General features: G+C 41.7%; 1 protein-coding gene across 6 annotated transcripts in view; it reads left to right on the forward strand.

Annotated features, from left to right (window-relative positions):
- Positions 1-17686, forward strand: part of LOC133622533 (poly(rC)-binding protein 3-like) — a 65568-nt gene that overhangs the window by 35234 nt on the left and 12648 nt on the right. For all 6 annotated transcript variants that reach the window (XM_061985360.2, XM_061985364.1, XM_061985359.2 and 3 more), the window contains exons 6-9: positions 33-164; positions 254-382; positions 3938-4081; positions 8944-8985. In XM_061985360.2, the coding sequence (XP_061841344.1) occupies positions 33-164; positions 254-382; positions 3938-4081; positions 8944-8985 (447 nt within the window). The remainder of the gene's footprint in view (positions 1-32; positions 165-253; positions 383-3937; positions 4082-8943; positions 8986-17686) is intronic.

Below are 17686 nucleotides of genomic sequence, written 5' to 3' on the forward strand. Positions count from 1 at the left end.
TTGAAATAACAGCAAAAACTGTCCTTCCGTAGGATATCATCAACTCTATGAGCAACAGTCCTGCCACCAGCAAACCCCCTGTGACCCTGAGGCTTGTGGTCCCGGCCAGCCAGTGCGGCTCGCTCATTGGCAAAGGGGGCTCCAAAATCAAAGAGATGAGAGAGGTAGAAGAAGTCTTCTTGAAGCTAAAATAGATGCTGCCGTCCGAGTGAGTGATCACAAACACCTTCCCACTCTTCCGTTCTTCTGCCAGTCCACAGGGGCTCAGGTGCAGGTGGCAGGCGACATGCTCCCCAACTCCACCGAGAGGGCCGTGACCATCTCTGGGGCACCTGAGGCCATCATCCAGTGTGTCAAACAAATATGTGTGGTGATGCTGGAGGTATGGTAGCCTCCATATCTTCATGTGGAAGAATCACAATCTAGTCAGTGCTGTGTTGGATTTGATTGACAGGTGGTGACATGTGTGCAACTTTAAGATTGACTCCACACAATTACTCTTTGAGTACAAAAGGGATCCACTCATAAAAGTGGAGTATTTTTTTGTATTATTACTTTTAATGCTTGAAATCGTTTAACAACTTCAGACCAACTATTGATATGACATTTTTAATTATTTTCAATGTATTTTTTCATGTTTTATGGCCTTTTTTGTAAACAACAATTTCTAAAAAATAAATTACATACCCTGTTTTGTACAGTAGACAAGTAGAAAAAATATTGTATTTGTACAATTCCTGCTGAGCTAGAATGAGAGAAAGCATGCTGCACTTGGTTGAGTTTCAGTCTTTTATATATCTGCCATGTTATATATATATATAACTGCCCGAGTTCATTGTTATTGCATTCATTTCATTTGATGGCAGTTTAACTCATTTACGCTCATCAAAGCTCTGTGACGTATGCTCATGATTTTTTGACGATCTGGTGGTTAAGGGGCACAATTACACCAAAACAATATTTTCTTGTTTTTCATTGGACAATAATTAGATTCATTTAGTTTTTATGGAAAGAACATAGTAATATACCAGGAATACTGTCACAGCCCGGGCGCATTGGCAAGTCGTGGAAAGGTCGTTCTCCTCGTCTCGGATTCTGGTGACGTCAGCCTCTTCGTCTCTGGCGGACCTTTTCACGACTTTCGTTCTTGATTATAAAACATAGAGCTTAGCTATGCCCCCTTGTGGTCTGTGCCGTCTACACTCCCTCCGTAAACATAACAAATACAGTCTGTTTAAAAAATAGCAGTTATAATGTGAGTCGATGGGCCGAAAGTGTCATCAAAGCTCTGTGACTTATGCTCATGATTTTTTGACGATCTGGTGGTAAAGGGGCACAGTTACACCAAAACAATATTTTGTTGTTTTTCATTGAGAAATAATTAGACTCATCCATCCATCTTCCTCCGCCTATCCGAGGTCGGGTCGCGGGGGCAGCAGCTTAAGCAGGGAAGCCCAGACTTCCCTCTCCCCAGCCACTTCGTCTAGCTCCTCCCGGGGGATCCCGAGGCGTTCCCAGGCCAGCCGGGAGAGATAGTCTTCCCAGCGTGTCCTGGGTCTTCCCCGTGGCCTCCTACCGGTCGGACGTGCCCGAAACACCTTCCTAGGGAGGCGTTCGGGTGGCATCCTGACCAGATGCCCGAACCACCTCATCTGGCTCCTCTCGATGTGGAGGAGCAGCGGCTTTACTTTGAGCTCCCCCCGAATGACAGAGCTTCTCACCCTATCTCTAAGGGAGAGCCCCGCCACTCGGCGGAGGAAACTCATTTCGGCCGCTTGTACCCGTGATCTTGTCCTTTCGGTCATGACCCAAAGCTCATGACCATACGTGAGGATGGGAACGTAGATCGACCGGTAAATCGAGAGCTTTGCCCTCCGGCTCAGCTCCTTCTTCACCACAACGGATCGATACAGCGTCCGCATTACTGAAGACGCCGCACCGATCCGCCTGTCGATCTCACGATCCACTCTTCCCCCACTCGTGAACAATAATTAGACTCATTTAGTTTTTATGGAAAGAACAAAGTAATATACCAGGAATACTGTCACAGCCCGGGTGAATTGGCAAGTCGTGGAAAGGTCGTTCTCCTCGTCTCGGATTCCGGCGACGTCAGCCTCCTCGTCTCTGGCGGACCTTTCCACGACTTTCGTTCTTGATTATAAAACATAGAGCTTAACTATGCCCCCTTGTGGTCTGTGCCGTCTACACTCCCTCCGTAAACATAACAAATACAGTCTGTTAAAAAAAAACAGTTATAATGTGAGTCGATGGGCCGAAAGTGTCATCAAAGCTCTGTGACTTATGCTCATGATTTTTTGACGATCTGATGGTTAAGGGACACAATTACACCAAAACAATATTTTCTTGTTTTTCATTGGGCAATAATTAGATTCATTTAGTTTTTATGGAAAGAACATAGTAAAATACCAGGAATACTGTCACAGCCCGGGCGCATTGGCAAGTCGTGGAAAGGTCGTTCTCCTTGTCTCGGATTCCGGCGACGTCAGCCTCCTCGTCTCTGGCGGACCTTTCCACGACTTTCGTTCTTGATTATAAAACATAGAGCTTAACTACGCCCCCTTGTGGTCTGTGCCGTCTACACTCCCTCCGTAAACAAAACAAATACAGTCTGTTAAAAAATAGCAGTTATAATGTGAGTCGATGGGCCGAAAGTGTCATCAAAGCTCTGTAACTTATGCTCATGATTTTTTGACGATCTGATGGTTAAGGGACACAATTACACCAAAACAATATTTTCTTGTTTTTCATTGGGCAATAATTAGATTCATTTAGTTTTTATGGAAGGCTCCAGCACCCCCCGCGACCCCCCCCAAAGGGAATAAGCGGTAGAAAATGGATGGATGGATGGATAGTTTTTATGGAAAGAACATAGTAAAATACCAAGAATACTGTCACAGCCCGGGCGCATTGGCAAGTCGTTGAAAGGTCGTTCTCCTCGTCTCGGATTCCGGCGACGTCAGCCTCCTCGTCTCTGGCGGACCTTTCCACGACTTTCGTTCTTGATTATAAAACATAGAGCTTAACTATGCCCCCTTGTGGTCTGTGCCGTCTACACTCCCTCCGTAAACATAACAAATACAGTCTGTTAAAAAATAGCAGTTATAATGTGAGTCGATGGGGCCGAAAGTGAGCATACCTAATGTTTATATCGTATTCTAACATTCCAATCTAAAAAACAATGCAATTAATTGTTTTAATTTAAAAAATGAAACCCTCAAACTGAACAATCATTTCACATAACACATGTAATGCCTGTTTTGGACTCTCGGGGTGCACACGGGTTATAAATGGCAGAGATAGAGATCTGTTGGCCAGCTCTGTATTGAAAGTTGGTCCACAACATGGTGCCCTGTAGTCACGTGAGGGACTTTTGACCAATCAGAGAGAGTATGGCCATGTGATCAAAAGCCCTTCACGTGACAACCATGTTGGCGACCAACTCTGGAACCGAGATGACCGTACCCTCTCTATACACGACTCTGACGAACAGATTGTTATAGCATGGCAGATATTCAATGATGACCTGCAGGGATCAAACATATTTCAGGTGTTTGTGTTGCTTGCATCGTTAATTTGAACTGTCTGCACTGCCAGTTGTCCACTGGGCCGCCATGACGGCACCCGCCTTGGACGCCAGGACTATTGAGACGCGGCTGTAAGTCTCTAGAGCGCTCAGGTTTGTTTTTCAGTGTGTAGCGTCATCATTACCGAGTTGAAAGTGATGTTCCAGGTACTGTAAAGTCGAGTTACATCGAACCGCCAAACCGGACGTTTATGTCAGCATGAGCACAGTGAAAAGCACTTTTGTGTCACAGGTTTCCCCTCAGGCACTGTCCCTCTCTGTCTCACTTTATGCGCTCTTTTTTCTAACACTCTCTCCACATCTCACTCCTTCTCCCACCCTTGCTCTCCTCAGTCCCCACCGAAAGGTGCCACCATACCCTACCGCCCAAAGCCTGCCTCCACCCCTGTCATTTTTTCAGGTGGCCAGGTAAGAGCAGACCCACTGGGGGCGTCCACAGCCAACCTCAGCCTCTTACTGCAGCACCAGCCACTGCCTGTTAGTGTCGCACCAGGTTTTATTCACCCAGCCCACACCCGAACCACTACACACACTCCCCGCCGCCCTACCCTCACTCCCCCACCCTGTCCCTTTGACTAGCATGAAACCATTGTCACTGTCCGCTGTGCCCTCACTGCCATCCATCAGCCTGGAACTAGGATGAATGGCATCACTGGAGTCATTAAGGGATGATTTGGCCGGGTCTGCACTGTATTATTTTGGGTTGGACAAATCCATCAAGACTGCCGGGAGACTGTCCGGCTTACCTAATTAATGATGAGGGCCAAAAATACAATAGAACAATGTCCATGCTGCTCTAAATTTGGATGAACAGTCATATACACTTATATAATTAATATATATTAATACCCTCTGTGTGACTTTACTATGACATACAGGAAAGGAGTGTCCAAACTTTTTTCACCAAGGGTTGCATCAAGATAATTGAAACTACTTTAATTCAGACCAAAACATTGACGTCTTGGATCTGTGATACTACCTATAGTACAGTGTTTTTCAACCACTGTGCCGGCAGCGGAATACAGTCCGGTGTGCCGTGGGAGATTATCTAATTTCACCTATTTGGGTTAAAAATATTTTTTGCTAGTCTGCAAATTATGTGTTGTTGTTGAATGTAAAAGTGGCAATAGATTCAATGGTAAAATTGTGAAATGTACTGTGGTTTTTACAGCATATTTCTCTAAATGAAAAAAACAGCACTTTTTTTCTACTGTATTACACTTTGGTGCCATTTTGGCATTTACAGCAATACCCTGAAAAATGTACAGTTGTTGATTTGCGGTTAAAAAAAACAAACAAACAAACAAAAAAACTGGCAGCTTAGGTGCCAAAATGTTACTGCAAAAATTCATTTTTTTTATTTACAGTAAAACAAACTAATATACATTTTACAATTCTGGCAATTGAGCTGCCATTTTTTTTTTTTTTACCATAAAAACAGCAGTACTGTTTTTCCATTTACAGTAATATACACTACATTTTAAGGTGAAATTATTGCAACTTACCATATTTTTTTTACATTTTAGCTTAAAAAATATGTACTAATAAAATGCATAAAACAATTGTGTAATAACAGTGTTCACTGTTAAAAGCGGCCCTCTGGGGCCAAACATAACATAACTGCGACGTGGCCCTGAGTGAAAACGACTTTGACACCTCTGATCTAGTGTGATGGTGTTTTTAGCAATCTTCTACAAAAATATTAGACTGTTTGATTTTTATTTATTTTGAATTGAACTTGAGGGTTGATTTGATGTCATTCCCGGGCTATTGCCCTTCAACAATGGCTTTGCTCTAATGTCGTGTAGAAAGACAGCTGTTAAACGCAATGAAGCATGACCTCTGCAAGCACAACAATGACCCTTGTTAGTATTCCATTCAGCTGTACAATTGGTCAAGGGGGCACTTGAAACCAAAAAGTGACTATGTTCTGTTGTTATTTGTTAGTGGATTACTTAAGACCCTGTCTACATTAAGCCGGATAACTCATTAAACAAATAATGATTTAGCCTAAGCCCCGTTTCGGCCACACTAAACCATCGTTTAAGGTGCCCCTCCTTGGATAATTTTTTACACGGGTAAGTGCGCCGTGTATTTCTTGAATCTCCGGCTCTTAGCTTTGTATGGACTCATTGATCGTTTACAAACTGAGTTCGGAGAGGAAGTGACGTCAGAAAGAACGCGCCACAGACAGCTTTATAATAAAGCGGTTTCGTAACTCGGAGCTAACCACCGGAAAAACCCTTAAAACTTTGTCCATTTGTTGAAGGAGAGACAACGAGAATGCGGGCTCCCGTGTATGTGATGAAAAAGGTAGCGTGTACTTTGTACTACCTGGCCGTCGAGGGAAGACTACGGAAAACGGCGAATGCATTTGGATTGGCAAAGCAGACTGTATCAGTTATTGTCTTAGACTTAGACTTAGAAAATTTTTATTGTCCCCGAGGAGCAATTCGGTTTGCAACAGTAGTCATTAAAAACAAGGTACAACAGTAAAAACAAGGTACAAATACATAAAATACATACAACATACAAACATTTGTAATACAATAAAAACTAATCATCAGACGTCGCTTCCCACTAAAGTGACTGCATAGCAGCTAAGCTTGTTTAAGAAACTCAGTTATAAAGTCAACAGCTGAGGGAACAAAGGATCTTATGTATCTGTTGTTTTTGGCCTTCCTATTACTAGGGGCGTACCTGCATCCTGAGGGCAAGAGTCTAAACTCTGAGAAGAGACGATGCTGAGGGTTGACCAGAATGGCCTTTGCCTTCTGGATGACTCTGGCCTGATAGATCTGGTTCACGGGGTTCAAGGTAGTGCCTGTGGTCTTTTGGCACACCTTGATTACACCACCTAGTCTGTTTTTATTGGCCACACTGAGCTTACCAGGAAGTGATAGAAGAAGTTAAAATAGACTCGGTCATGTATGTCACGGACTCAAAGTCTAGGTCCAGAGTATATAAAGTCACCAAAAAGGAATGGATAATGAAGGCGAAGGCAAAAGAGTGAGGAGTGTCCTGACCAGAGATCTAGATCCCTAGACTGGTTGATGTAAAATGTTCTTGATCACATTGTTTACTTTCACATTGTCTATTGAAGATTTGATTAATTTATGATGTCTCAGGTGTGATTCTCTACAATAGGGCCCCACAGCACACTGGATTTCAGTTCATTGAAATACCACAACACTGGATATTGTTCAGAGAAGTTACATTTAAGAACTTGCACTCAAAGCAACAATGGAGGTGACTATGACGTGTGCATTTTCCACGCATGCGTACTAGGTCGCGTTGCGCCGGCGGACAGAGGGGGGAGGGGGGGTCTTAAACGACCATTGTGTGTGTGTGGACAAGGATAAGGTTAGGTGGGATTACCCTGGATAACCTTAGCCGGTGTAGAAGGGGCCTAAATCTCTTGAAAAGTGTCATGATCCGTGGTCTGGATTATGTTTTTGTTAGTTTTTTGTTAGTTTTGGACGCTTAGTTCCTGTTTGCGCTTCCTTGTTTGTTTAGTTACCATGGCGACTTATTAGTTTCACCTGCCTCATGTGTTCGGGACACGCACCTGCTCTAATTAAGAGACTATTATTTAAGCCTGTCTTTGCCAGTTAGTCGTCCTGGCGTCATTGCTCGTTTCATGCCACAGTTTTCGCAGCTTACTGCGAGGTTTGTTCTCCCAGGACGCAAACGGACTATTCCGGACAGGACTTTAAGGTAGGAACATATTCATTATTTAATTAATCCTGCACATGAAAAAAGACAGGAACTAAAACAAAAGGAAAGCGTGCCGATCGCACGAGAGGCTAAGGAACATAAAACGTAACGCAGGAAACATAGACGTAAACACATAGCCTGAACTATGGACATAGAACAAACAAGACTAACTGTGGCATGAAACAAATAACTAGCAAAAAACTTGGAATAGGACATGGAACGAACAGCATGAACTAAGCATGAAACAAGCATGAAACTGTGGCATGAAACGAGCAATGACGCCAGAACGACTAACAGGCTTAAATAATAGTCTCTTGATTAGAGCAAGTGCGTGTCCCGAACACATGAGGCAGGTGAAACTAATAAGTCGCCATGGTAACTAAACAAACAAGGGAGCGCAAACAGGAACTAGAAGAGTCCAAACCTAACCTAAAAAAATAACAAAAACATAATCCAGACCACAGATCATGACACAAAGGTTGAAAGGACAGCGTTTTTGTAAAAACTCACATTTTTGCCACATTTTTTAAATCTCAAAAATGTACAGCCCTGCTAAGGAAGCAGACATGAGACTTTATAGATGTTATATTACATCATACAGTATTGGTGAGCCCCATTTTAATCTTGTATACAAATCTAAACAAAAAAACGTTTTCTTAATAAACAAGTTCATTCACATTGATGTACGCATGGACAATTGTTACAAAAATAGCACACTGGGATTTCTGTTGGTTTGACACTTCATACTTGCTGAGGTTTTTACCTGCCTCAGATGCTTGTCATGATCTGTGGTCTGGATCATGTTTTTGTTATTTTCTGTTAGTTCCTGTTTTTGTGCACCCTTGTTTGTTTTAGTTTCCATGGCGACTTATGATTTTCACCTGCCTCTTGCGTCCGGGACACACCTGTCTCTAATCAAGAGACTATTATTTAAGCCTGTCTTTGCCAGTTAGTCGGGTACTGCAACGGCGCGGCAACGTCCCCGGGCCACACGGAGCTGATGGGGATTAACTTGCCATTAGGACCCCACATCAGGTCCTGGCGCTCCATAGCACGTAACACCTCATCAGTGTCTGTTGCGGAAGAACGGATAGCTGGCGTCATTCTGTCATAACGGGGGGGGGGGTTTCGCAGCTTACTGCGGCTTAAATAATAGTCTCTTGATTAGAGACAGGTGTGTTCCGAACGCAAGAGGCAGGTGAAAATCATAAGTCGCCATGGAAACTAAAACAAACAAGGGTGCACAAAAACAGGAACTATTGGATGGAGTCTTAAAACAAAAAATAACAAAAACATGATCCAGACCACAAATCATGACAATGCTAAAATGAAATGTAGCTGAGTTGTGGAGTCTACAGACACCACCACCCACCCATCCATTAGTCCAATTTGACATAACCCCCTGTCAGGGCCACTCCTCCTTCCACCTCCTCCCCGTCACAGTAATCCCGTATTGATTTAGTTCAACTGGTTCTGATTGATGCCTAGACCAACATGACAGCATTTTACAGTAAACTGCATGACTTTCTTGTAAAGTACATCTCCAGAAAATAATGAATAGATCAGTTTTTGTAGAGCTGCTGCGCCTTAACATCGTAAAAACGAGCTGTTTGTGTTTGCAGGCTTACACCATCCAAGGACAGTATGCCATCCCACATCCAGACGTAAGTGATCGCCACATCATGCCTATCCAAGTATGACTCCAACCAGCCCCTCCACTTCCTACTATTAATATTAAGCGCTAATATTAATATGGCTTTTTTCTTACATCTTCTGACTTTGAAGACTCTTGCCTTCCTGTTGTCTGTTCTTCTGGTAAATCTCTGGGGGTCTTGGCCTGCAGATCCCCAACACAAGTCACCATCTAAGATGTATCTCTTGTAGGGCCCCATTGAATGTAACTTAAATCAGTTTATTTGGTGCTTGACCCCGCCCAAAACACCACAATTTTCAAAAACCAAAACATTTTATTTTAGAAAAGAAATATTGTATAAAAAAGCAATTCAAAACAATTTAGTACAAACAACTACAGTAGTTTTATGAGGTAATGCAATGAAAAATGTTCAGCATTTACCTTAAAGAACGTGAATTTAAGTTGACGTTAGTAGTCGGTTATTCCTTCAAAGCTACAGCGGCAGGTCACCCTCCGACATACTTGCCAACCTTGAGACCTCCGATTTCGGGAGGTGGGGGGAGGGGGATGAGGGTGGGCGTGGTCGGGGTGGTAGGGGGGCGTGGTTGGGGGCGTGGCTAAAAGGGGAGGAGTATATTTACAGCTAGAATTCACCAAGTCAAGTATTTCATATATATATAGATATATATATATATATATATATATATATATATATATATATATATATATATATATATATATATATATATATATATATATATATATATATATGTATGTGTGGGAAAAAAATCACAAGACTATTTCATCTCTACAGGCCTGTTTCATGAAGGGGGGTACCCTCAATCATCAGGAGATTTTAATGGGAGCATTCGCATACCATGGTTTATATAGGGCACAGAGTGGGTGGGTACAGGCTGGCGTAGGGGTGTGGTGATTGGCTCATGTGAGCCAATCACCACACCCCTACGCCATAACACATGAGCCAATCACCACACCCCTACGCCATAACACATGAGCCAATCACCACACCCCTACGCCAGCCTGTACCCACCCACTCTGTACCCTATATAAACCATGGTATGCGAATGCTCCCATTAAAATCTCCTGATGATTGAGGGTACCCCCCCTCATGAAACAGGCCTGTAGAGATGAAATAGTCTTGTGATTTTTTTCCCACACATACATATATTGCGCTCTACTACGGTATCGAGCACTATTTTTTGGATAACCTTATTAAGACATATATATATATATATATATATATATATATATATATATATATATATATATATATATATATATATATATATATATATATATATATAAAATAAATACTTGAATTTCAGTGTTCATTTATTTACACATATACACACATAAAACACTCATCTACTCATTGTTGAGTTAAGGGTTGAATTGTGCATCCTTGTTCTATTCTCTGTCACTATTTTTCTAACCATGCTGAACACCCTCTCTGATGATGCATTGATGTGCACGCACAAAAGTGCTTTCATCAAATGCACTAGATGGCAGTATTGTCCTGTTTAAGAGTGTCACAACATTGCTGTTTACGGCAGACGAACTGCTTTACGGTATACAAAAACGTGACTGCTGTTGTTGTGTGTTGTTGCCGCGCTGGGAGGACGTTAATGAAACTGCCTAACAATAAACCCACATAAGAAACCAAGAACTCGCCCTCCATCATTCTACAGTTATAACGTCATTGGGCAGGCATGCTGGTTATATTGTGGGTTAGCGGACTCAGGTCCTCATGAATTTCGGGAGATTTTCGGGAGAAAATTTGTCCCGGGAGGTTTTCGGGAGAGGCGCTGAATTTCGGGAGTCTCCTGGAAAATCCGGGAGGGTTGGCAAGTATGCCCTCCGACGTTTGGAGATTTTCGGAGCTGCGTCTCTGGGGTGTCTGCACAATGTATTTTGCTTTGGTCTGCTTTATCTTAACTTTAAGCATAAGAAAACGTAGAGAGACAGCTCGTATGTTAAAATATGGTAAAAGGTTTGTATTCATGTAGCGCTTATCTATACCAGCACGCTACCCAAAGAGCTTTAAATTCACACATTCACACACACACATTCACTCACTGATGGCGGGAGCTGCCATGCAAGGCGATAACCAGCACACATCAGGAGCAAGGGTGAAGTGTCTTGCTCAAGGACACATTAGCCATGACTTGATGACGGAAGCGGGATTCGAGCCAGGAACACTGAACTTGCTGGCACAGCCGCTTTAACATCTGAACCACGCCACCCCCAAAATACCTGTATGTTGGGGTAGCCGTATGTTGAGGTGCCACTGTATTTACAGTATAATTAAAGATACATATGTAATTAATTCGGGATCAAACCGTAACCCCTAAATTGTAATCGAATCGTGGGGTGCCCAAAGAGTCCCACCACTAATGCACGGGGGACTTTTTGAACATTTCAACAGTGTAAAGCAGTCCCAAAATAATTAACTGACCTGCTTTTCTTCTTTCCTTATATTAGTAAAATTGTAACCGCAAGACGAAGCATTATCTATCAATCAAAGTTTATTAATCACTAGTGTCTCAAAGGGCTGCACAAGCCACAACCACATCCTCGGCTCAGATCCCACATCAGGGCAAGAAAAAACTCAACCCAACGGGATATAATGAGAAACCTTGGAGGGGACCGCAGATGTGAGGACTCTCCCGCCCCCTGGGCGACCGGTGCAATGGACGTCGAGTGGATCTAGTTAAAAGTGTGAGAGTCCAGTCCATAGTGGATCTAACACAATAGTGTGAGAGTCCAGTCCATAGTGGATCTAACACAATAGTGTGAGAGTCCAGTCCATAGTGGATCTAACATAATAGTGAGAGTCTAGTCCATAGTGGATCCAATGTAGAGTGTGAGTCCAGTCCATAGTGGATCTAACATAATATCAATCAATCAATCAATCTTTATTTATATAGCCCTAAATCACAAGTGTCTCAAAGGGCTGCACAAGCCACAACGACATCCTCGGTACAAAGCCCACATAGTTTATAATAGTGAGAGTCCAGTCCATAGTGGATCTAACATAATAGTGAGTGTCCAATACATAGTGGATCTAACATAATAGTGAGAGTGCAGTCCATAGTGGATCTAACATAATAGTGTGAGAGTCCAGTCCTTAGTGGATCTAACATAATAGTGTGAGAGTCCAGTCCATAGTGGATCTAACATAAAAGTGAGAGTCCAGTCCATAGTGGATCCAACATAATAGTGAGAGTCCAGTCCATAGTGGATCTAATAATAGTGAGAGTCCAGTCGATAGTGGATCTAACATAATAGTGAGAGTCCAGTCCATAGTGGATCTAATAATAGTGAGAGTCCAGTCCATAGTGGATCTAACATAATAGTGAGAGTCCAGTCCATAGTGGATCGAACATAATAGTGAAAGTCCAGTCCATAATGGGGCCAGCAGGGGATCATCTTGATTGGAGACAAGTCAGCAGCGCAGAGACGTCCCCAACTGATGCACAGTTGAGTGGTCCACCCCGGGTCCCGACTTTGAACAGCTAGCACATAATCTGTGGTCACCTAATAACCTCTCCATGCAGGACAGTGGGGCAGAGCAGAAAAGAGACAGCAGATCAACTGGTCTAAAAAGGGGGTCTATTTAAAGGCAATGGACGTCGAGTGGATCTAGCATAATATTGTGAGAGTCCAGCCCATAGTGGATCTAATAATAGTGAGAGTCCAGTCCATAGTGGATCTAACATAATAGTGAGAGTCCAGTCCATAGTGGATCTAACATAATAGTGAGTGTCCAGTCCATAGTGGATCTAACCTAATAATGAGAGTCCAGTCCATAGTTGATCTAACATAATAGTGAGAGTCCAGTCCATAGTGGATTTAACATAATAGTGAGAGTCCAGTCCATAGTGGATCTAGCATAATAGTGAGAGTCCAGTCCATAGTGGATCTAACATAATAGTGAGAGTCCAGTCCATAGTGGATCGAACATAATAGTGAAAGTCCAGTCCATAATGGGGCCAGCAGGGGATCATCTTGATTGGAGACAAGTCAGCAGCGCAGAGACGTCCCCAACTGATGCACAGTTGAGTGGTCCACCCCGGGTCCCGACTTTGAACAGCTAGCACATAATCTGTGGTCACCTAATAACCTCTCCACGCAGGACAGTGGGGCAGAGCAGAAAAGAGACAGCAGATCAACTGGTCTAAAAAGGGGGTCTATTTAAAGGCAATGGACGTCGAGTGGATCTAGCATAATATTGTGAGAGTCCAGTCCATAGTGGATCTAATAATAGTGAGAGTCCAGTCCATAGTGGATCTAACATAATAGTGAGAGTCCAGTCCATAGTGGATCCAACATAATAGTGAGTGTCCAGTCCATAGTGGATCTAACCTAATAATGAGAGTCCAGTCCATAGTTGATCTAACATAATAGTGAGAGTCCAGTCCATAGTGGATCTAACATAATAGTGAGAGTCCAGTCCATAGTGGATCTAACATAATAGTGAGAGTCCAGTCCATAGTGGATCGAACATAATAGTGAGAGTCCAGTCCATAGTGGGGCCAGCAGGGATCATCTTGATTGGAGACAAGTCAGCAGCGCAGAAACGTCCCCAACTGATGCACAGTTGATTGGTCCACCCGGGGTCCCGACTTTGAACAGCTAGCACATAATCTGTAGTCACCTAATAACCTCTCCACGCAGGACAGTGGGGCAGAGCAGAAAAGAGACAGCAGATCAACTGGTCTAAAAAGGGGGTCTATTTAAAGGCAATGGACGTCGAGTGGATCTAGCATAATATTGTGAGAGTCCAGTCCGTAGTGGATCTAATAATAGTGAGAGTCCAGTCCATAGTGGATCTAACATAATAGTGAGAGTCCAGTCCATAGTGGATCCAACATAATAGTGAGTGTCCAGTCCATAGTGGATCTAACCTAATAATGAGAGTCCAGTCCATAGTTGATCTAACATAATAGTGAGAGTCCAGTCCATAGTGGATCTAACATAATAGTGAGAGTCCAGTCCATAGTGGATCTAACATAATAGTGAGAGTCCAGTCCATAGTGGATCGAACATAATAGTGAGAGTCCAGTCCATAGTGGGGCCAGCAGGGGATCATCTTGATTGGAGACAAGTCAGCAGCGCAGAAACGTCCCCAACTGATGCACAGTTGATTGGTCCACCCGGGGTCCCGACTTTGAACAGCTAGCACATAATCTGTAGTCACCTAATAACCTCTCCACGCAGGACAGTGGGGCAGAGCAGAAAAGAGACGGCAGATCAACTGGTCTAAAAGGGGGGTCTATTTAAAAGCTAGAGTATACAAATGAGTTTTAAAATAGGACTTAAATGCTTCTACTGAGGTAGCATCTCAAACTGTTACCGGTAGAACGTTCTAGAGTACTGGAGCCCCAATAGAAAACGCTCTATAGCCCGCAGACGGTTTTGGGGCGCTGGGAATCACTAATAAGCCGGAGTTCTTTGAACGCAGATTTCTTGCCGGGACATATGGTACAATACAATCGACAAGATAGGCTGGAGCTAGACCGTGTAGTATTTTATACGTAAGTAGTAAAACCTTAAAGTCACATCTTAAGTGCACAGGAAGCCAGTGCGGGTGAGCCAGTGTAGGTATATATATATATAGGTATATATATGTATATAAAGGTATATACAGTATAGGCGTAATAAGATCAAACTTTCTTGTTCTTGTCAAAAGTCTAGCAGCCGCATTTGCATTGCCCTATAAAAAATCTGCCAGATATCTTTTCATTTCCTACTTCAATTTTACAAAAAATTAAAATCTTAAAAGAACATTTCAAGTAAGAATGCCTCTCTTTTGCCTGGAGGCAGCAGTCTGAGCGATGAACAGCACAACACTGCATTCCCAAAGAGCAAGCCAGCAATTGATGCACAACCTGAATATGCATCTTTAAACCCGTTTTATGGTCTATAGTCAGCATCAGTAAAAGCCTTCAATTGAGTTTCGTGGACAGCCTGTTGGATGTGCCAACTTGGTGCAAGTGACATTTTTATAGGCATATCACTTGACTTTTTTTGTAAATCTCATAAGCCTCAGGATCTTTTAAGAAATGTAAAGTGACTTTGGGCAATGGCTTACCCCGGATTTCCATGAGATGCGTAACGGTTGCTGAATGGTTACGACGAGGAACATCTCCATCCGTCAAGAACCACCAACTAGACCAGGGGTGTCAAACGTACGGCCCATGGGCCGAACCAGGCCCGCGAACATGTTTTATCCGGCCCAGGGGATGAATTTGCTAAGTATAAAAATGAGCCAAATTTTTTTAATGAAATAAACTGCTGTTCTAAATGCATCCACTAGATGTCGCTTGTCCCCGAATGGGACAAGCGGTAGAAAATAGATGGATGGATGGATATATATATATATATATATTAGTATTGTGCACATATATAATAAAACATAGAGCAACATCACCCCCTTGTGGAACTGTGCCGTCACTACTCCCCCTGTATACATAGCACGCGGGATGAGTTTGCTAAGTATAAAAATGAGCCAAAATTTTTGAATGGAAGAAACTGCTGTTCTAAATGTGTCCACTAGATGTTGCAATAGCAAATATTTGTATCATTGTAGATTATGCTACATATGTAAAAGAAATTAAAAAAAATAAACCACATTATGTTACTGCACCGGTCGAAGAAAATGAGCAAACTACATAAATAACATGCTGTAATTAGATTTTGATATTATTTATACATCTTTATAAATTGAAAATTAACACCAATGAGTTGACTGATGAACATTATCACATCATTTATTCAGAAAGTATAAATAACAACAAATACAAATAGAAGACTATCAGCTGCAACTTGTAAGTGTGAAAAAAAACCAACAACATTGTGATTTGTACATTTTCAGAATGTGCTTGTTCGATTTTTAAACAAAGAAAACAATCCGAAGTTGTCTTTATTTTTTTAAGTTATCGTGCCGTGATTTTACCAGTCCGGCCCACTTGGGAGTAGATTTTTCTCCATGTGGCCCCCGATCTAAAATGAGTTTGACACCCCTGAACTAGACTCATGAGAAAGATGACCGCTTTGTCTTGCAGAATTACTATTTTATTATTGTATTTGCCTCAAGCAAACAACACAGCAGTAACATCTCTGGTGAGTTAACACCAGTGTTCTGAAAATTATTTTTAAAAAGTAATTATTGCAGTTACTCTATACTTTTCTAATTTAAAAAAAAGTAATTAAATTACTAACAGAAATACTCTTTAATAAATGTAATTAATTACTAGGAAATATAATTAATAAGTTACCTAAAAACGTGTGACGTCGTCGAGTTTTTCAACGGAGCTGTGTTAGATTTAGCAGTTAGCAGCGACAGACTGCAATTTGTCGGATCTGACGCCAGCTCTTTTGAATCTTTTCACCGGATTTTGTTACCTCTGGTTAATAAACTTAGACTTAGACAAACTTTATTCATCCACAAGGGAAATTGTTCCACACAGTAGCTCAGTTTCAAAGGGTGGAAAGGGTAAGGATAGAAATATAATGCAGGTATTAAGTAGACTAAAAATGTACCACAGTAGCAATATAAAATATAACATACGTAATATTTACATATTATATATACAGTATATAATATATACTGATATATTATGTTATATTTTTATATAATATATACAATATACATCAAATCCCAAAGAGATTGAATGTGCTTCCATGGCCGTCATATATCTTCTTGTCAACCAACGGTGTATTGTTTGGATGGCAAGTTTGTCACTTCAATCATTGATTTGTTGTTCATTATTAGGGCCCGCATGGCCCATTGCATAAGGACTCCCAAAGGGAGTCCTTATGCAATGGGACATAAGGACCTATTGAATTTGTAAGGTTTTATTATTATTATTCTTCCGCAACTTTGCGCTGTAATTTGACCCCCTTAGCATGCTTCAAAACTCACCAAATTTTACACACACATCAGTAATATACGGCAAAACTTTTTATCAAAAAACCAAATCCCAAAACTCAAAATTGCGCTCTAGCGCCCCCTAGAAAGAAAACTGCTTATAACTCCCAGTACGAATGTTGTAGAGACATGAAACAAAAACCTCTATGTAGGTCTTACTTAGACCTACTTTTCATTAATTAATTTTTTCGGGCAAAAATCAACAGGAAGTTGGCAATTCCCCCTTCAAGACAAAAAAGTACTAAAAACAGTAACTTTTGCCTCTTTGAGCTGTATTTTCACCCTTTTAACATGCTTCAAAACTCACCAAACTGAACACACACATCAGGACTGGCAAAAATTACGATCTAATAAAAAACCTAACACCAAATCTCAAAATTGCGCTCTAGCGCAATTTTTGAATAAAACGCAGAAAAAACTGCTCCTCGGAAGAAAAAAATGACAAAACTGCCTGTAACTCCCACTGGGAAGGTCGGAGAGACATGAAACAAAAACCTCTAAGTAGGTCTCACTTAGACCTACATTTCATTTATCAAATCAAATCAAATCAACTTTATTTATAAAGCACATTTAAAATTTACCACAGGGGTAGCCAAAGTGCTGTACAATGAGCAGGTTAAAAGATAAAACGAGTACCGAGCAAACACAACACAACACAAACAGAACACGATAAAAAATAAATAATTAAAATAAAATTAATAAAAACATAAAAACATAAAAACAGGATCACAGCAGGTGTATTATGGGGCGCCATTGCAGGATGGATATCACTCAGTGT

The sequence above is a fragment of the Nerophis lumbriciformis genome, linkage group LG23, assembly GCF_033978685.3.
Source record: "Nerophis lumbriciformis linkage group LG23, RoL_Nlum_v2.1, whole genome shotgun sequence".
NCBI classification, from domain to species: domain Eukaryota; kingdom Metazoa; phylum Chordata; class Actinopteri; order Syngnathiformes; family Syngnathidae; genus Nerophis; species Nerophis lumbriciformis.